Source organism: Vipera ursinii (genome assembly GCF_947247035.1).
Source record: "Vipera ursinii genome assembly, chromosome: W".
In the NCBI taxonomy this organism is placed as follows: Eukaryota; Metazoa; Chordata; class Lepidosauria; order Squamata; family Viperidae; genus Vipera; species Vipera ursinii.
In genome coordinates this window covers 42,921,688-42,943,329 of record NC_139522.1, presented here as the reverse complement: position 1 = coordinate 42,943,329, position 21,642 = coordinate 42,921,688, and the positions used below count along the sequence as shown (strand labels likewise).

The window sequence follows — 21,642 nt, the reverse complement described above, 5'->3', positions numbered from 1 at the left end:
CAGATATTTGCTGAGATTGAATTTTTAAAGCATCTTGTAAATCTTTTAATGTTAATGCGGGTGCAGATGCCACAGGGGGTGGCATCAAAGCCTGTAATGCAGAATGTTGAACTGGTGATGCACCAGCAGTTCTAGGAGCAGAAACTTTAGCTGGTTTAGAAGCCATTTTAACATCCAGTTAACTTTCGTTGCGCACTTTCACTTTTTCACCCAACTTGCAACTTTGTTACTTCCCTATTAAATGTCCAAGTCTTTAAGTTCACTTTTAGACCAATGTCAAATATTTTGCGCAGAGTGACTTTAAAAAACACAATTTCTTCCTTCTCAATCTTTTATTTTATAATATTTCCCTTATCCTTTTGTTCTTCCTGTTTTCACTGACAAATCACTCCTGTGCCATCTTTCTTCCTTTCTTTTAGAATAAACTGGAGTTAAAGATTATATACTTGCTATTTCAATATTCTCCTGCACAGCTCTGCCTGCATCCAAGTAATCCAAAATACGATATTGATTGCAGGGATGGTTGCAGTGTCCTGCTCTGTTCCAAAGCCTTGGAACAGAGGAGTCCCCGAGTTCGGAGCTAATTCAGACTCCAGAGGAGCTCTCACCCTTCAACCCCCAGAATAATAATTCTGGGGGTCTAGGGGAGCTCTACCCCTACCTGAATGCTCACCCTCCCCTCTTCTCCCGAGGGGAGGGTTTCCGAACCGCGAAACAGCTGATTGTCGCTGTTTTCGCGATTAAACGGAAAACAATGGGGCTGATGGTTGGAACGGCCGCCATCGACGGAGCCTTGCCACCCGGAAGTCTCAGATTTTGTGAACTTCTTGTATGAGCTTAGTGTATACTGTAGATCTACTGTTTCTTCTGCCTCTTTGCACTATCCACTTTGTATCATTTGAAAATGTTTCAATTCTGGGCTTGATTATATTAGTTTGAATAGCTTGCTCTTGGGCAGCCAAAAACAAGCCTTCAGATTTTTTTTTAATGTTCCAGTTGTAAGTCATTGCCAGGCTGTATCCTTAACCACTTTCCCCTCAATCCTTTGTAGAAACTAACAGTGTAATACTTTTCCTTGCCAGCACTCTGTGTTTTTATTATTTCGCTATTCATGTTTTCTTTCCTTCACATTCAGTAAGCTCCAATTATTAACTTGCATCAATGCTTGTTCTTGGTTGTCTTTTACATAATCATCCAATCTAAACTATCAATATCACTACGGGGACGTGATGTGTAGTGAATAGCCATCAGTTTTCTTGTTTTGCAGTCCAAACTGTCCAGTTCAACTTGTGTCCAGTTAATAATTCCAGCAGTGTATCATATCACCATAACATATCAATATCTGGTATGGCCCAGATATTAATGGCTTTGATTGTGTTTCACCATTCAATTTTGTCTTTAGCACTTTTCTCATTGTCTGGCTGCATTCTTTACTAATCACATTTTTAACTTGTCCATGTTTGGACAAGAGCCGTGGTGGTGCAGTGGTTAGAATGCAGTACTGCAGGCTAACTCACTGCTCACTCCAGGAGTTCTATTCTGAATGGCTCAAGTTGACTCAGATTGTTGACTGTAAACAGCTTAGAGAGGGCTGTAAAGCACTATGAAGTGGTATATAAGTCTAAGTGCTATTGCTATTGGTATAAATTTTATCCAACTGTAAAATCCTCAGATACTTGAAGGCTTCATCCTGGTGGCTCTTGATGGTTTGGCCATTTTAATTCCATTACTATTCATGACTTCATCTCAATTTATTGCTACTGTAGCATATTTCTCTAGGCCAAATTACATTGCTGTATTTGTGCTAAACATTCTTACCTTATTTGTCAATGACTGACAATGATTTTTGATTTTGTTTTTGAAAATTTTATTAAATATACATTTAAAAACAAAAGTGGACATGATTCAACTTCCCTAGCTACAACACTACTATTAGTATTATCTTATGTTACAGAAAGAAATAACAAAAACCTAAAATACAATCTATAACAGGACAGAGTATAAAAAACTGTACATATAAGATCTGTCGGTTTTTTTAGTAAACTGTCATTCATTCCTCAGCGTTATATTTACGTATCTTTCAGTTATGTCCATTATATAGATGCTAATAAAAAATCCTTACATTATCAACCAATCAAACAATGTTCATCTCAGCGATCCTCCTTAACTCTAACCAATTGTACAAATTTTGCCAAATTTCATAATACTCCATTTCGTTCTTATTTTTGATCTCTAGGGTTAACCTGTCCATTTCAGCGCAGGATAAAATTTTATCTATTATTTCTTCTTCAGTGGGTGTCTCCTTTCTTTTCCATTTTTGGGCATATGCCAGTCTTGCTGCTGTTAAGATATGTACTAATAAGTAGAGAGATGCTTTACTGAGATTATCGTTAATAATCCCTAATAAAAAAAATTCTGGTTTTAAATCATTTTTTGTCATAATATTTCTTCCAACCAATTTTTAATCCACTGCCAAAAAAATTTCGCTTCTGAACATTCCCACCACATATGATAATAAGTCCCTGGAAGCCTTCTGCATTTCCAGCATATTTGTGAGATTTTTTTATCTATTTTTGCTAACCTTGTAGGTGGAAGATTCCATCTATAAAACATCTTGTACAAATTCTCTTTATAGGAGGTGACTAGCGTTAACCTCCTATTTCTATCCCATAATAGTTTCCAATTATCTAAGTCAATATTATAACCAAAATTTTTACTCCAGGTTAACATTGTTTCTTTTACCTGTTCTTCTAATAAATCCTGTTCTAATAAATATTGGTATATCTTTTTTATCAATCGATCTTCTGTTCCTAGAAGAATTTTATCTAATTGTGTATGCTCTAATTTTTTCCCTGGTTCTTTTTTATCTTTTCTGTATCGTGACTGTATTTGTAAGTATGTCCACCATTCCAACTCTACACCATCTTCTGATAATCTTTTCTTGTTTTCAGGTCTCCATTTTCATCTAAAAGATCTTTATATGTAACTACACTTCCTAGATTTATAAATTTAGGGTGCATAAAAATCTCTAATATAGATAGCCAATTGGGAATTTTTATATAATTATTTTTTTTTAATTTTTATCCACACATCTAATAATGCCCGTCTAATATGATGATTCTGAAAATACTGATGAGCCCTATATTTTCCATCCCACATTATAGCATGCCACCCAATTTGCATGTCATGACCTTCTAATGCTAGTAGTCTTCTATTCCTTAAATGTATCCAATCCTTTATCCATACCGCTATTGCTACTTGATAATATTTTTCCCAATCTGGGAGGCCGAGCCCTCCTCTTTCCTTTGCATCCTGTAATAATTTTAACTTGATTCTCGGTTTTTTACCTTGCCAGATAAATTTAGATGTAACTCTATTTAAAATTTCAAAACAATCCTTGCCTAATTTAATTGGTACACATTGGAATAAAAAGAGTTATTTGGGCAGTATATTCATCTTGATTGTCGCTATTCTTCCCATAAAAGAGAGCTGCAAGTTTTTCCATCTATCTAGGTGTACTATAATTTGGTCCATTAATTTATCATAATTTTCTCTTTTAAGTGTAGTACATCTTGCTGATAGTTGGATCCCCAAATACTTTACTCTTTTAGATGTCTGGATGTCAATTTTTTCTACTAACTCAGTCTCATGTAAGTTGGACATATTTTTAACGAGCATTTTAGTTTTTTCTTTGTTAATTTTTAATCCCGCAACATCTCCATAATTTTCCAGCACCTGTAATAATCTTGTTCCAGATTCTAAAGGGTCTTCCAGAATTAAAACTAAATCATCCGCATAAGCTTGTAGTTTAAATATCTCTTTTCTGATTTCTAATCCTTTAATCATCTTATCTTTTCAGATTATTCTTGTGAGCACTTCTAAAGAAAGAATGAATAATAAAGGAGATAGTGGACAGCCTTGTCTCGTACCTTTTTGTATTTGAATGCTATTTGTTAATTCTCCGTTTATGATTACTTTTGCCTCTTGCTTGGAATAGATTGCTTTAAACATATTTATAATTTTTTCTCCGAATTCCATCTGTTTGAGTTGAGTCAACATAAAATTCCATTTGACATTATCAAAGTCTTTCTGAGCATTGACAAAAATTAATGCCACTTGTTTTTCGCTATGAAATTCATAGTATTCTAAGATGTCTAGTATGATCCTGACGTTATGTCTAATTTGTCTTTTAGGCAAGAAGCCGTTTTGGTCAGTATGAATAAATTCCGCTAAATATTTTTTTAATCTTTCTGCCATTATAGTCGTGAAAATCTTGTAATCTGTGTTCAGTAAAGAAATGGGTCTATAATTTTTAATACAGGTCAAATCAGAGTTTTCTTTAGGGATTAGTGAGATGATTGCTTCTTTCCATGAGTTTGGAATTTTTGCTGTGTTTAGTACCTCATTAAATAAATCCAATAGTGTTGGGACCAAAAGTTATTGGAGGTCTTTATATATTTCAGACGGTAGTCCATCAGGGCCAGGTGTTTTATTACTTTTTTGTTTTTTAATAGCTTCCATAATTTCCTGAACTGTTATATCTTTATTTAATATATTTTGAAATTCTTCTGAAACCTTCGGTAGGTCTGCTTTCATAAGATATTTATAATTTTTGATTTTCCATAAAGCTTCAGATCATCCATATAAAGCAAATGTGAGATTTTATTAGCATTTTTTGCTGTTAAATATTATTATTTACAGTACCACCTCCCTTCACCTATTGTTTTGTGCCGTGACACTACATCTAAGGAGAGTTTCTCTTGGACCTGAGGAAACATAACTACATTAAACTTTGTAAAAGAAGCCAGTGATATTTTTATCTTTTAGGTTTATACAGCAGGGTGCCACATTAGTTGAAAAGAATTGTTTTGATAATCTATCCACCCTCCTACCTACAGTAATAGGCATCTTCAACTTCCAAGTTTTTTTTTCCTCCCCTAGGAAACATCCTCTTGGTAAACGGTACTGCATGTGGCGAAATTAAAATCACTGACTTCGGCCTTTCGAAAATCATGGATGATGACAGTTACAATTCAGTTGATGGCATGGAGCTGACATCACAAGGGGCTGGTACATACTGGTGGGTATATAATCTACTTTTTGTCTTGCACATTCCATAATATTCTAAGGGTACCTGTCATTAAAACTTGAGGAAAAACAGAAAAGACATACATTTTGCCGAAAGGAGATTTTTTTGTAAAGTGGGAGTAATAGTGAAGACAATAAATTCAACAGAGTATATCATGATCATTCTTTTCAGAGGAAACTAGGTGCCTCTTAGGGATGTGTAAAACAATTCAGGAACAGTACATTCTAGAGAACCTCAGAACATTCTATCCCTAAATAAGTGAGTTTTGCACATCCTTTATTTTCCCTACTCATTTACTGGTCTGACCTATTGAAAATATTCTTTGAAAAGATGAGATGCACACAAATATCTAAGGGACCTTCCTTGTACAATCTATAGCAGAGTCCTTCTTAATGATTCCTGGTTACAAATACTCATTTGGATATGTGAGAAGGGCCATCTCTTGCCTCGTTACCAAAGTATAGATATCGCAGACAACAGAAAAATTATCCTGAGAATATTTTAAGTAAAAAAAATTGCAAAAGACATACTTATTTCTGTGTATTACTCCTATGGAAATTAATTTTAAAAAATAATTTAAAAAGTCTTGAATATTTTTCCTCTAGGATAGCTAGTAGGTAGGAGAATCAGTATAGCCTATTACACTCATAACTTCCATTTCAAGTTCAGAACATATTGTCCACTTTCTACACACATTCGACTGCAGCTGTCACATACCAGAATGATTGTAGTGCACCACTTCTGAAGGGCACCTTCTCTGAGAATCCTAAACTGGGTAATGAGGTGCACATTATAGGTAACCACTGGTACAGCATCTACTTCACAAGAAAAGACCAGATCAGCAGTGCTCTACTGATGGTAGCTTACCTGAAATACAAGGTAGATGATCTAGGGTCTGTAATCTGTGCTCTTCAGGCAGAAATTAGGTGTCCAGTTCAGCCCTTCTACCCTATTGAGCCTCTGTGCTATCAGCCCCCTCTACCACAAAGATCCTGCAGGAGAAGGGCAGTGTGGACAACCGTGGGATCTGGCAGGGTGAGATCTGTGAACCATAAACCCAAAGCTTTCGCTGTTTCCCTGCACAACAGATACAGTGCCCTTTCTGACCTTGGTGGAGCAGTGGGCTAATGCCTCCTTAAGTAACACCAGCTGCCTGCAATTAGTGCAGGTTCGCATCCCACCAGGCTCAAGGTTGACTCAGCCTTCCATCCTTCCGAGGTAGGTAAAATGAGGACCCAGATTGTTGGGGGCAATAAGCTGACTTTGTAATAATGCCGCTTGGGGTGTGTGTGAAAGCCCTAATAAGCAGGCATATACATAGAATGAAGGCTACTGCTAAGCTTGTAAGCCGCCCTGAGTCTTCGGAGAAGGGCGGGATATAAATGGAATTAAAATAAATAAAATAAATAAATTAATAAGGACATTAAGGAGACAGGTAAAGGATACCTTTACTTGATAATAACTCAAATAAGCAGGGGATCGTGGTCCAAGATGAAAAACTTGCTTTCGACAGGGAGAAGTGTGAATCTGGTATTACACACCAGTCATGCAAGAACAGAAAGGCATCCAAAAAGAGAAGCCACCTTCTGGTTGGTGATTCAATTATAAGGGATGTAAATTTAGGAAAGGACACAGAGGTTTTGAAAGAGGTCAGGTGTCTTCCAGGTGCTACTGCCAGTAGGGACAAGAAGCGTATTTCTAAAATAATCAAGAATGCCAGCAAGGACTGTGATGTGGAGGCTATTGTACATCTTGGCACTAATGATCTGTCCCAAAAAGATGTACTCTCTGTGCAGAATGATTTCCAGAGCTTGGGGCAGGAACTTAGCAGAATAGGCTGTAGGCTTACTTTTTCAGAGGTGTTACCAGTGTATAAGGAGCAAAATGGAAAAGGCCAGCGTATAGCAGAATTTAATATGTGGCTAAAGGAGTGGTGTAAAGGAGAAGGCTTTGGTTATATTAGTCATGATGTCTGTAGCTGGTCCAATGAACAAATGTATAAAAGAGATGGTCTGCATCCATCCAAGAAAGGGACTGAGTTACTTGGCAATAAAATCACAGCTTTTTTGGAGGAACATTTAAACTAAATAATGGGGATAGTGAGTTAATTGATACAGAACATCACTGTCCCCGGCAATCTAAGAAAATAGGGGAAGCCAGGCACCACACAAGTTATGCAGCAAGTAAACACAGGGTCAGTCATAAAGGACTCAAATGTCTATACACTAATGCACAGAGTATGAACAGTAAGCAGGGTGAACTAGAAATTCAGGTAAATGAGGGCAGATATGATATTGTTGCCATTACAGAAACATGGTGGGACAAAACCTACCAATGGAACACACAGCTAGAGGGATTTAAACTATTTAAAAGAAACAGACTGAACAAAAGAGGAGGAGGAGTTGCTCTATATATAAGAAATAACTTTATCTCTACAGAAATAGAGCACAACAATGACGAAAACTGTAAACTTGAAAGCGTTTGGGTCAATATAAAAGGGGGAAAATGACATTGCCATAGGTGTATATTATAGGCCGCCCAACCAAGCAGAGGAAATAGATGAACTTTTTGCTAGTCAGCTAACTAAGGTATGTAAGAAGCACATCACAATAGTAATGGGGGACTTTAATTACCCTGATATCAACTGGGAGACAAACTCTGCACCAAGTGGAAGATCAAACAGATTCCTGTCAAACCTAGCAGACAACTTTCTCTCCCAAAAAGTATAGAAGGGAACTAGGGGATTAGCCATATTGGATTTAATTCTCACAAACAGAGATGAAATGATAGAAGGTGTCGAAGCCACAGGAACTTTGGGGGGAAGTGATCATGCAATATTGCAATTCAACATTCTGGAGGCACAAGCAATAGAACACAGCCAAACTAGAGTCTTGGACTTTAAAAGAGCTAATTTCAATAAACTTAGAGAGACCATGGGAAGAATTCAATGGATAAGAATCCTAAAGGGGAAAACAACTCAAGAAGCTTGGGAAATTTTGAAAAGTGAGATAATAAAGGCCCAGTCTAGTACAATACCAACAAAGAAGAAAAATAACAGCTCTCAAAAGAAACCAGCATGGCTGCATAAAGAACTCTCTGATAAATTGAAAGATAAAAAGGACAAGTATAAGAATTGGAAAGAGGGGCACATAACTAAGTCAGAATATCAGCAAATAGCCCGTGCCTGCAAAGATGAAGTGAGGAAAGCTAAGGCTCAAAATGAACTAAGGCTTGCGACCAAAGTCAAAAATAACAAAAAATGCTTCTTTCAACATATAAAAAAACAAGAAAAAAGTTAAGGAAATGATTGGTCCATTAGTGGGGGAAAGTGGCAAGAAGGTGACACACAATAGGGAGAAAGCAGAACTATTTAATTCGTTTTTTGCATCTGTCTTTACACAAAGGGAAAAAACAGTCCAACCTACCCAAACCAGTGCCATAAAAAACAGAATAGAAACGCAAGTTAAGATAGGCAAGAAAATGGTAAGTGAGCACCTGTCCAGCCTAGACGAGTTCAAATCACCAGGACCAGATGGATTACACCCCAAGGTTCTCAAGGAACTGGCAGACGTGATCTCAGAACCACTGAACTATATTTTTCAAAGATCCTGGAGCACTGGGGAACTACCAGAGGACTGGAAAAGAGCTGATGTAGTTCCCATCTTCAAAAAAGGGAAAAAATAGATCCAGGAAACTACAGACCTATCAGCCTGACCTCAATACCTGGGAAGATTCTGGAAAAGATAATCAAACAACAAATCAGCGAACACCTTGATGCAAACAAAGTCATCACTAAAAGTCAACATGGGTTTGTCAAAAACAGATCATGCCAGACAAATCTTATTACATTCTTTGACCAAGTGACAAAACTAGTGGACCAGAGGAATGCTGTAGATATAATTTACTTATGTTTTATGTTTATGTTTTATTTGATTTGTATACCGCCCTTCTCCCTAGGGACTCAGGGCGGTTTACAGGGCATATATAAATAACGATACAAAAGTTAAAAGAAAATTAAACCAATGCCCAGTTAAAAAACAATAATACAATACTAAAAACACCAGTTTAAAACCCATAATCCCCCATCAGGCCAGACCAGCTAATTCAAATAAATGGGTCTTCAGGCCGTGACGGAAGGTTCGGAGGTCTGATGTCATCCGGAGCTCCACCGGCAGTTGGTTCCATAATGCCGGAGCGCCCACAGAGAAGGCCCTCCCCCTGGGGGCCACCAGTCGGCATTCCCTGACCGGAGGCACCCTGAGGAGGCCCTCTCTGTGGGCACGTACTGGGCGGAGGGAAGTTGACGCCGGCAGCAGATGGTCCCTGAGGTAACCCGGACCCATGCCATGTAAGGACTTAAAGATCATAACCAAGACCTTGAACCTCACCCGGAAGACAACTGGTAGCCAATGCAGCTCGCGGAGCAAAGGTGTAACATGGGAGTACCGGGAAACTCCCAAGACAACTCTCGCGGCCGCATTCTGTACCAGTTGGAGCCTCCGAGTGGTCTTCAAGGGAAGCCCCATGTAGAGAGCATTACAGTAGTCAAGGCGAGAGGTCACGAGCGCATGAGTGACCGTACACAGGGCATCCCGGTCCAGATAGGGCCGCAACTGGCGCACCAGGCGAACCTGGGCAAAAGCCCCCCTAGTCACGGCCACTATATGATCTTCCAGGGTAAGCCGTGAATCTAGGAGGACTCCCAAGTTGCGGGCCCTATCCACAGGGGGTAACAGCTCACCCCCCATAGAAAGAGATGGAACATTTTGAATGTCCCGGGATGCCGGAATGTACAGCCACTCAGTCTTGTCAGGGTTGAGTTGAAGTCTGTTCCTCCCCATCCAGACCTGAACTGCCTCCAGGCAACAGGACATCACAGCGAGGGCATCACTGGGGTGGTTTGGGGTCGAAAAGAAAAGTTGGGTATCATCGGCATATTGATGATACCCAACTCCAAAACCATGAATGATCTCACCCCGCGGTTTCATGTAGATGTTGAACAGGAGAGGCGAGAGAACCGACCCCTGAGGAACTCCACAAACGAGAGACCTAGGGGCCGATCTCTGCCCCCCTGCCAACACCGACTGCGAGCGTCCCAGGAGATAGGAGGAGAACCACTGAAGAACTGTGCCTCCCACTCCCAATCCCCTGAGACGCCGCAGCAAGATACCATGGTCGATGGTATCGAAAGCCGCCGAGAAGTCTAATAGGACTAGGACAGAGGAATATCCCCTATCCCGAGCCCTCCAGAGATCATTCACCAGAGCGACCAATGCCGTCTCCGTGCTGTACCCAGGCCTGAAACCCGATTGGTAGGGGTCCAAATAATCCGCTTCATCCAGGACTAGAGGGAGCTGATGCGCCACCACACTCTCGACAACCTTCGCAAGAAAGCGAAGGTTGGAGACTGGACGAAAGTTGTTCAAGACAGCTGGGTCCAAGGCAGGCTTCTTGAGGAGAGGTCTCACCACCGCCTCCTTCAAGACGGTGGGGAAATAACCCTCACTCAAGGAAGTGTCAAAACTCGTCCTGCAACAAGCAGGGCAGGTGCCGAACACAGGAACGAGAGACTTCTGCTGCAGTCTAGAAGCACTTTATTCTTCAGAGCAACAGCCGCAACAAGAAACAAAGCCAGCGTTGGCTGCTACCTGCAACCAACGCTGCTATATACACACCCAACAACCCCACCCAAACTCCACCCAAACATGCCTCCGCCCTCCCACTCCCTATAACTTCCCCACCCCTCCCCTACAAGGCCTTTCGCCCGTCGCTCAGTCAGGTAAGCCCCCTCCAACGTGTCGCCACCACCGTGCCCTTTCCCCTCACCCACTCCCTGCTGCGCCCACCCCTGAACCCCCCTGTCATCGTCCATGCTCGTAGGCCCCAGCCACCCGGTCACCGTAGGGGGGGGGACCCATCCCCTAACGGCGTTGCCCTACAGTCCTGCGCAGGCATGGCGTCGGAGTCTGGCGCAGTCCACCGCGGGGCCGCAGCTCTCGAAACCTCCCAGGCCGCAGAGACGCTGAGCCGGCTCGGGCCTCCACCGGGCAGGCCGCAGGCCGGAGAACCTTGTGCAAACATGCCGCCGGTCGAGCACAGCAGCCGCGGCGCGTCCGGAGGCAGCAGAAGCCGCGGCGTGGGGTCCCGGAGCCGTCCGAGCCGGGGAGCTGCGCGCAGACGCGCCGCCGGGCGAGGTCAGCAGCCGCGGCGCGTCCGGAAGCATCAGGAGAGGCGGCGCGGGCCCCGGAGCCATCCGAGCCGGGGAGCCGCGCGCAGACGCGCCGCCGGGCGAGGCCTGCAGCTGCGGCGCGTCCGGAAGCGTCAGAAGAGGCGGCGCGGTTCCCGGAGCCTTCCAAGCCGGGGAGCCGTGTGACGGCGCGCCGCCGGGTGAAGACAGCAGCCGCGGCGCGTCCGGATGCGGCGGGAGGAGCGGCGCGGGCCTCCGGCCTTTCCGGGCCGCACTGGAACCGGGTGAGGTCGGTGGGAGGGAAGCAGGGTGTGCCGGGGGGGTGGAGGGGGCCCCCTTCGTGTGTCAGGCTTCCGAGGCCCGACAGGAAGCAGATATAACCGCCTGGAGCCAGCCTCGTGTCCTCTCCCTAGCTGCATAAACCAGCCAGGAAGGGCACGGGTCCAACAAACATGTGGAGGAGCTCAGCCTCCCCATAATCCTGTCCACTTCATCAGGGGTCACAGAATCAAACTCTTCCCAGGTAACATTGACAAGACCGCCCGTGTCCTGATCGCCAGACTCTGCCCAGTTGGAGTCCAAACCGGTCCGAATCCGAGCGATTTTATCCGACAGATGATGACTAAATTCCTCGGCACGACCCTGCAAGGGATCCTCCCTCACCTCCTGATTAAGAAGTGAGCGAGTCACCCTAAACAGGGCGGCCGGGCGATTATCTGCGGACGCGATGAGGGTGGAGAAGTAATTACACCTCGCCACCCTCATCGCTGCGAGATAAGACCTAATATAGGTTCTTAACCGCAACCGGTCGGGTTCGGATCGGCTGGACCTCCAACAGCTCTCTAGGCCCCGTTTCCGACGCTTCATCTCCCGGAGCTCCGCAGAGAACCATGGAGCTCGCCGGGATCTGCGCCGGGTCAGGGGCCGCAAGGGTACAACCCGGTCAAGTGCCTCAGTGGCTGCCCTTTCCCAGGCTTCCACTAAGGCATCCGCCGAGCTGAGCTTAGACTTCAGTAAGGCATTTGATAAAGTAGATCACAACCTACTACTTGATAAGATAGAAAAATGTGGGTTAGATAGCATTACCACCAGATGGATTCGTAGCTGGCTGACAGGCCGTACTCAGCGTGTGGTCCTCAATGGAACCGCATCTACATGGAGGGAAGTGTGTAGTGTAGCTCTGTTCTGGGCCCAGTGCTCTTCAATATCTTCATTAATGATTTGGATGAGGGGATAGATGGGGAACTCATCAAATTTGCAGACGACACCAAGCTGGCAGGAATAGCCAATACTCCAGAAGATAGGCTTAAGATACAGAAGGATCTGGACAGACTCGAACACTGGGCACTATCTAACAAAATGAAATTCAATGGTGAAAAAGTAAGGTTCTACATTTAGGCAGGAAAAATCAAATGCATAGGTATAGTATAGGCGGTACCTTGCTCAATAGTAACTGTGAGAGGGATCTCGGAGTCTTAGTAGACAATCACTTCAATATGAGCCAGCAGTGTGCTGCAGCTGCCAAAAAAGCCAACACAGTGCTAGGCTGCATTAACAGAGGGATAGAATCAAGATCAAGTGAAGTACTAATACCACTTTACAATGCTTTGGTAAGGCCACACCTGGAATACTGCATCCAGTTTTGGTCACCACGATGTAAAAAAGATGTCGAGACTCTAGAAAGGGTACAGAGAAGAGCAACAAAGATGATTAGGGGGCTGGAGGCTAAAACATATAGGGAACGGTTGCTGGAATTGGGTATGTGTAGTTTAATGAAGAGAAGGGTGAGGGGTGACATGATAGCAGTGTTCCAATATCTCAGGGGCTACCACAAAGAAGAGGGAGTCAAGCTATTCTCCAAAGCACCTGAAAGCAGGACAAGAAGCAACGGATGGAAACTAGTCAAGGAGAGAAGCAACCTAGAACTAAGGAGAAACCTCCTAACAGTTAGAACAATTAACCAGTGGAACAACCTGCCTCCAAAGGTGGTGAATGCTCCAACACTGGAGGTTTTTAAGAAGAGACTGGACAGCCATTTGCCTGAAATGGTATAGGGTTTCCTGCCTGAGCAGGGGGTTGCACTAGATCAGGGGTGTCAAACTCAATTTCATTGAGGGCCGCATCAGCATTGCGGTTGCCCTCAAGGGGCCGGGTGGGTATGGCCAGGGTGGGCGTGGCCTACTGGGTGGGCGTGGCTAGAGTGCATATGGCCTACTGGGTGGGCATGGCCAGCTCTACATCGTTCGCATCAAGGGTGCCTATGGGGGCCTGGGCAGGAGTGGGACAGATCTGAGGGTCTCTGGCAGAAGGAGGGTCTCTGGGCCAGGGCCAAGGCAATGGGGGCCATTCCCTCACTGTTTCCAGGATGGCTTCGCGGGCCACATGAAACCACTTCGCGGGCCGGATCCGGCCCCCGGGCCTTGTGTTTGACATGTCTGCACTAGATGACCTCCAAGGTCCCTTCCAACTTGTTGTTGTTGTTGTTGTTGTTGTTGTTATTATTATTATTATTATTATTATTATTATTATTATTATTATTATTATTATTATTATTATTATTATTATCTTTTGCCTGACCTGAACAAGTAAGCATACTGCAAGATCTGGGCTGTGTAAAGACTGCTTGAGATACGTTTTTTTTTCCCTATGCACATTGAAGTTTCAGTCCCCTTTCCTTGTAAGCCAACAAATTATAAGCATGTTTGAGAACAACTGCTCAGTTTTCAACTGAAGATGAAGGAGCTCCCTCCCCCTCCTTTATCACCCAAATTGCAGTGTTAGCCCTGATTAAAGAATTCGGATAACTCTCCAGAAAATGCAGATCCATTAATGTAAAACAGGTGCTAAGGACACTCTTTTAGGAGTCCATAATTATGTCAGAAGAGGTTGAAAATACAAAGGTGTGGCATAAAATACACAATGTTTATACACAATGTAGTACAGGGAAATTTGGCAGTAACAAATAATGTTATATGATTATTCCAATAACTGGGCATACATTAATAAAGCCAGCTGATTTCCTATGCTTGAAAATTTTCATTGTTTCAGAGTAGTTTTGCACACACTAAATTGTAATAATTTGCTCAAAGCTGTAACAAAATGCCACTTTATTCAATTTTAAATCAAAGAAGCAAGTTAAAAGCAACTAGGTATTGTGCTACTATTTTTGCAACAACAAAAAAGTTAATGGAAATTTATAGTGTTCGTTTCAAACAACTAGTGTTTGGGACTGTCTATCTATGCCATATAGAACCAGAACATGGCCTGATAAGCAAAATAAAAATGTTTTAATTTTAACACGGAAATTCAGTAATAGTCCTTAGTTGAAATATGTTCTGTGACATAAATGGTTAATGGTGAAAAATAATCAGCATTTAAAATAAATGTAGCTATTGCTCTCTGTTCCTCAGGTATCTGCCCCCTGAATGTTTTGTGGTTGGGAAAGAGCCTCCAAAGATTTCAAATAAAGTTGACGTTTGGTCAGTAGGAGTAATTTTCTACCAGTGTCTTTATGGCAGAAAGGTAAGAATTAATCTACTGTGGAAGGGCAACTAAGCTGCTGCAAGAAATATTAAGTCATCTTGAACCTAAGTCTTATATGCATACAGTTACAGTTATTTTATTATTTTCTTTATTTTCTTTATTAAATTTATATGCTACCCATCTCACGGTTCAAAGTGAATCTGGGCGGCTTACAATGTAATAAAACACAGAGCTATAAAAACAATTACAGGTAGTCCTCGACTTACAACAGTTCATTTAGTGACTGTTCAAAGTTACAATGGCACTGAATAAAGTGACTTATGACCATTTTTCACAGTTACAACCTTTGCAGCATCCCCATGGTCATGTGATCAAAATTCAGATGCTTGGAAACTGGTTCATATTTATGACGATTGCTGTGTCCCGGGGTCATGTCATGATCGCCTTTTGTGATCGTGTGACAAGCAAAGTCAATGGGGAAGTCACATTCACTTAACAACCGGGTTGCTAACTTAAGAACTTCAGTGATTCACTTAACAACTGTGGCAAGAAATGTCATAAAATGGGGAAAACTCACTTAACAAATGTCTTGCTTAACAACAGAAATTCGAGGACTACTTGTATAAATATAAAAACAGAATAAAATTACAAAAGATTAAGTACCGACTAAAAGACCATGGGTTCGGAGTGGAGCAGCAGTGGTGCCTTCTGTGTCATTGCACCAACCACCTCCAGCCTTCAACTTCTCCATCAGGTTTTAAGGCTCTTTCTGAAGGCCAAGAGGATAGGGGAGGATCTCACCTCTGGCAGCAAGATGTTCCAAAGGGCGGGGACCGTGGGAGAAAAGGCTCATCTCCTAGACCCCCCACCAGCTGAAATTCCTTGGCTAATGGGGTCAGCAGTAGCCCCCTTCTGCCAGAACGACTGGGGCTGGCCAATTCCATTGGGGCAAGACAGTTCCTCAGATACCCTGGACCTATGCCATAAAGGACTTTAAAGGTAATAACCAACATTTTGAACTGTACCCAGAAGCAGATCAGCAGCCAGTGTAGCTTATGTAACAGTGGTGTTACATGCACCACCCTAGGGGCCTCTAGAACTGTCCATGGTGACACATTCTGTACCAATTGTACCTTCCAAATACTCTTCAAGGGTATCCCCATGTAGAGCGTGTTGTAATAATCCAATCGAGAAATGACCAGGGCATGAATGACCAAGTAGAGAGCCTCCCTATCCATGAAAGGGCATAACTGGCACACAACTTGAAGTTGAGCAAAGGACCTCCTAGCTACAACTGCCACCTCCTCTTCAAGCAGGAGCCCTGACTCTAGGACCGGGGTGTCAAACTGCCTGCCTGTGGCCGGATGCATCATAGAAAAACCGCATCCACCCCATTCCCGGCGATGGCAAAAAAAGTCATGATACGTCACGTAACATTGCAAGTAGTGCAACCCCATCCAGAACTAAATATGATAAACCTCTGGATCCCAAGGGTCCACATAAGCACAGCCACTCCATCTTACCATGGTTCAGCTGAAACCTGTTGTTCCCCATCCAGGTCCCCACAGAATCCAGGCACCACGAAAGGGCAGCTACAACATCACTTGGATTGCTAAGGATGGTGATGTAAAGCTGAGTATCATCAGTGTATTGATGATATCTCATTCTATGGTTTTGGATGATCTCACCCAGTGGTTTCATGTAGATGTTAAAAAGGAGCGGAGAGAGTACCAAGCCCTGCGGTGCCCCACAAAGGAGCAGTTGTGGGCTGGATCTCTCACCCACTATCAACACTGATTGAAACCAGCCGCAGAGAAAGGAACTGAACCAGGGCAACACTGCGCCACCCAGTCCCAAATCCCTCAGGTGGTCCAAAGGATACTGTGGTCAATGGTATTGAAAGCCACCAAGAGGTCAAGAAAGGTGAGGATGGGTGCATTACCCACATCCCTCTCTGGCCAGAGATCATAGACAAGTGTGACCAATGCCATTTTTGTCCCATAACCAGGCATGAAACCTGACTGAAAGGTGTCTAGATAATCCGTTTCATCCAAGAGCCTCTGGAGCTGTAACACAACCACTTTTTCTACCACCTTCCCTAAAAAGGGAAGGTGAGAGACTGGATGAAAATGGTTCAGCAGGGTGGGATCTAATGATGGCTTCTTAAGGAGGGGGCAGACCACACCCTTCTTAAAGGGTGCTGGGAACACCCCCTCCTGCAGTGATGTATTAATCACTGCATGCACCCACCCAGAAATTACTGTCCTGGAAGCTTTGACTAACCATGAGGAGCAGGGGTCTAATAAGCAAGTGGTTGCGCTGACAGCCTCGAGGACACTATCCACTTCCTCAGGTCTAACAGGTTCAAACTACTCCCAGATAATAGGGTAAGTCCATTTGCTGGGCATCTCTAATGGAATTGCACCATGCTTGGACTCCAGCTGAGAGCAAATCTGAGTAATTTTATCTGTCAGGTTCCTAAAATTAGGAGAAGTGTGGTAACACCTTTTACAACTAAGAAATTTTATTAAAAGGCATAAGCTTTCATGAACTAGTAAAGGTAAAGGTAAAGGTTCCCCCGCACATGTGTGCTAGTTGTTTCCGACTCTAGGGGCCGGTGCTCATCTCCGTTTCAAGGCCGAAGAGCCAGCGCTTGTCCGAGGACGTCTCCGTGGTCATGTGGCCGGCATGACTAGACGCCAAAGGTGCACGGAACGCTGTTACCTTCCCACCGTAGTGGTCCCTATTTTTCTACTTGCATTTTTACGTGCTTTCGAACTGCTAGGTTGGCAGAAGCTGGGACGAGTAACAGGCGCTCACTGCTACGCGGCACTCAGGATTCGACCCGCCAAACTGCCGACCTTCTGATCGACAAGCTCAGCGTCCTAACCCACTGAGCTACTGCGTCCCTTTCATGAACTATGGGTTCCTAAAAATCCTTTTGAAGTTAACTTCCATTTGATGTTTTAAAGCACATATCCTATCCAGTTGACATAACTTCAGTTTGTGCAAGTAGAATCTGTTAAAAGTGCCAGTGTTTATATAGCAAATCTTCTGAATTTATCAAATTTGTATATTGCCAAGGACTCCCAGCAGGAAACAACAATGCATAATAACATTGATATCACGTTTCCAATGTATGGGCTTTTCAAGTGACTCTGAGGCATTGTTTACCTTAAAAGTCCTTTATTTAGCCTAATACACTGGCAAATGCTTGCACGAAGGAAGCTGGAATCTGAAATCTCTGCCCCCTTGCACAATATATTAAACACAATTCTCCACCTTTCTAATTTTGTCATTAATCATATTCTCCAATTAATTTAAAGAATCAGTTCCCTTCCATTAGACAACCCGCCAAGTTCTTATCTTCTTTAATGTCATATGGCCTTGAGGCACAATCTTCCTCCTCCCAGCCTTAACCCTATCTCTTAAAGCAATACACAAGTTTAACATATGAAATAGCTACTTCTTCATCTCTTGTCAAGCAAGAACATTCGATGTTAGCAGCATTGACAATTGACACTTCAATGGTTAAAATTGACATCATCACCATCATCATCTTAGCCATTGTCTATCCACTGCAGGATGAAGGCCTCTTCCGCATGTTTCCAACCAATATGGTCCTGAGCTTTCTTTTGTCAATTGGCCCTGCAATACTTGCTGATGTTGTCGATCCATCTTGTTTTAGGTCTCTTTTGTGGATGCTTTTTATCAAGTGGGATCCATTCTATGACTGCCTTGGTCCACCTGCCATCAGTTTTTCTTGCTACATGTGACCAGTCCATTTCCATTTCAATTCTTTTACTCATTTGATGATATTGTATACTTTCATTTGTTCTCTAATCAGTGTACAGGTCTTTCTATCTTGTCTTGTAATGCCAAGCATGCATCTTTCCATGGCTTTTTGAGCCACTCATAGCTTTTGTATCGATTGTGAGGTTATTGTCCATGTTTCACTGGCATATGTTAGAACAGATAGCACACACTGATTGAAAACTTTTCAGGAATAGGGGGAGGTTGTTCTTGAAAATTATCCTTAGCTTGCCAAATGCCTGCCAACCACATTTAACATGCCATTCAATTTCCTTTATTGTATCACCTTCCATTGAGAACCATTGGCCAAGGTATATGACCATATCTTAACATTGACATATCTACATTATATATTAAACATGGTTAACCAACAATGTGAATGTCTTGAAGACTTCAGTCATTAATTTTATTCATGAACCTGAAATGTTATATTTATTAAAATCTTGGTTTGCTGTCTAACTCATATAGGAATGTTAGATGAAACTTGGGAAAGGAAAGGTGATATATATATACAGGAAAATGAGGGGATTTCTGAAGAGTATACTTGGAATTTAATTAATAATCACAGCTGGCAGTTGTTTCACACATCAAATGCAATTCACTCTCAATGAACAAATCCAGATAAAGCATTCCTCACAAATATTTCCCAGCCTTTGCTTAGACACAATTTTAGAGCCACAATTTCTCTAGTTAATTGGTTCCACTATTGAACTGCTCTTACCATTAAATAATGTTCCTACCATTGAGCTATCTTACAGTATAACAACGAGACCATTATTCCATGACTGGGACAATAGTGAATAGCCTTCTGTATGATCCCTTTTCAGTCAGGTAGAATGCTCTCTTATCCCTTCTTGTTCATCTTTTCTCAGAGCTAAATATCTAGCTCCCTCAGATTCTTGAGTTTCTAGCTCTGTTTCTAGCTCTTTAATCATCATTGCAGCCCTTCCTTGCAAACCAAAGAGAGAAGCAACCTAGAACTAAGGAGAAATTTTGTGACAGTTAGAACAATTAATCAGTGGAACAACCTGCCTCCAGAAGCTGTGAATGCTCCAACACTGGAAGTTTCTAAGAAGAGACTGGACAACCATTTGTCTGAAATGGTATAGAGTTTCCTGCTTGAGAAGGGGGTTGGACTAGATGACCTCCAAGGTCCCTCCCAACTATTATTATTATTATTGCTGGTTGTTGTTGTTATTATTATTATTATTATTATTATTATTATTATTATTATTATTATTATTATTATTATTATTATTTGATGGGTTTTTCTCTTTCTTTGCAGCCCTTTGGTCACAACCAATCTCAGCAAGATATTCTGCAGGAAAACACCATCCTTAAAGCTACAGAAGTGCAGTTTCCTCCTAAGCCAGTGGTAACACCAGAAGCAAAGGTAAAAAGGGTTATATTTGATACACAGGAATAGGATCAGTCCATGCTTAGGGGTTTGTTTAATTCTACTACTGGAAGAGCATTGAATGTTTGAGCATATTCACCACTTGATTTGCTTATCACCTACTTCTAAATCAGAGGGGAAAATGTTTTTGCACTCCATAATCCTATTATCTACCTATCTCTCTTCACTGGAGATAGGTTCTTTAAAATAGATAATAGAGTAATAAAAGTAGGGAGGAGTCATAGCTGCCTTTCAGTTGGATTTTTAAGAGGAATTCCTATATCAGAAACGAAAACATGACCTGGAAAAATCTACTTGAGCCAAATTTCATACTGCCTAGGAAGGTTTTTCTCCAAGTTTAATTTGCTGTAATACTCTGTTAACATTTAAAAACTTGATTTGTTTCTGCTAGTATGGATAATTTCTTGCCTTTAAAGGGGGGGGCTAGCTTTTTGCCTTTAAAAAATGGGGAGAGTACTATTTTTGATTTCTGGTGCCTGTTTTCTCCGTGTCTTTCATTATCTTTTAGGCATTTATTAGGCGCTGCCTGGCATATAGGAAGGAAGATCGGATAGATGTCCAACAATTGACATGTGACCCCTACTTGCTTCCTCACATCCGCAAGTCTGTATCAACCAGCAGCCCAGCTGGATCTGCTGTTGCCTCAACTTCTGGATCTTCTAATAATAGCTCTTCAAACTGAGCAGGCACAATAGGCCCAAAATATATACATAACTGGAACTGCAAAAGGAAACCTAGTGAGTCAGACATGTTTTGAGATGCTGCCTTGGGATTGGCAAGGAGTCCACAAAACGGCTTCAAGAAACTAGGATCAGGTTCTTTGTTTTTCTCTTGCATTCTTGTCCCATCTGTAGAGCAAGGCATCATCGATTCTTGGCAAGGATTTATGGCAACTTAAGCTAAGTGGACAGGGAGTGACTGGTTGGTCCCAAGCTTAAGAGACTGCAAAGGCAATAACTGGTCTGGGCAGTGAAGGGGAAAAGATGGTTCCATGTAACATGAACTTCCAAACACTATGGACTCTGAGTGTGGTTCCATGATGCAGGGTGCACACACTTAACTATGGAGAATTGTGGACTTGGCAGCAGGGTAAAGAGGCTGAACATAGTCCACTGTCAATATTTAAAAGTATGATTTTTTAAGACAACATCTCATTGGAAAGATGGGGAAGAAATCACATACAGTAGGTCAATACTGTGAGGTTCCACTGGAGGTTGGCATAGGATTCTTGTGCTCTCTACAACCTATTGACAGCAGCAGCATTAGCATGCTATCCCAAATACATTCAACTTTAGTAACAGTTTTAATTGTTTTCTGAATACAAGGCAAGTCAGTGTGGTAGCCATTTTTCCTTAGAGTGACTTCATAATCTATGAGAAAGGAATGCAATGCAGAGATTACATTAAAACTGTGAGCATAGATTTCTCTCCCTACTCAGCATCCCAGGAAAGCTACTATTTCATCAGGAACATGATGGTTGTTGGCTCTCCGCCCCCCCTTTGAATAAATGTTGAGTTTCTCTGTTTTTTTAAAAAAAATACTCATGTAGTTCTTTGATCCTTTCATTGGTGTTTCCGTTAGAAAATTGTGTTCTCTTTAGCATCCACACAGATGTTGGCTCTAGCAAAAACCCTTTAGCCATAGTTCAGCTCT

General features: G+C 42.4%; 1 protein-coding gene across 1 annotated transcript in view; it reads left to right on the top strand.

The window, feature by feature from the left end:
* LOC310648260 (serine/threonine-protein kinase tousled-like 2) overlaps positions 1-20,918 on the top strand; it is a 294,352-nt gene extending 273,434 nt beyond the window's left edge. Inside the window, exons 18-21 of the mRNA XM_083376011.1 lie at positions 4,942-5,080; positions 14,687-14,798; positions 19,858-19,965; positions 20,498-20,918. Of these exons, the coding sequence (XP_083232137.1) occupies positions 4,942-5,080; positions 14,687-14,798; positions 19,858-19,965; positions 20,498-20,671 (533 nt within the window). The 3' untranslated portion in view covers positions 20,672-20,918. The remainder of the gene's footprint in view (positions 1-4,941; positions 5,081-14,686; positions 14,799-19,857; positions 19,966-20,497) is intronic.
* The last annotated feature ends 724 nt before the right edge of the window (positions 20,919-21,642 follow it).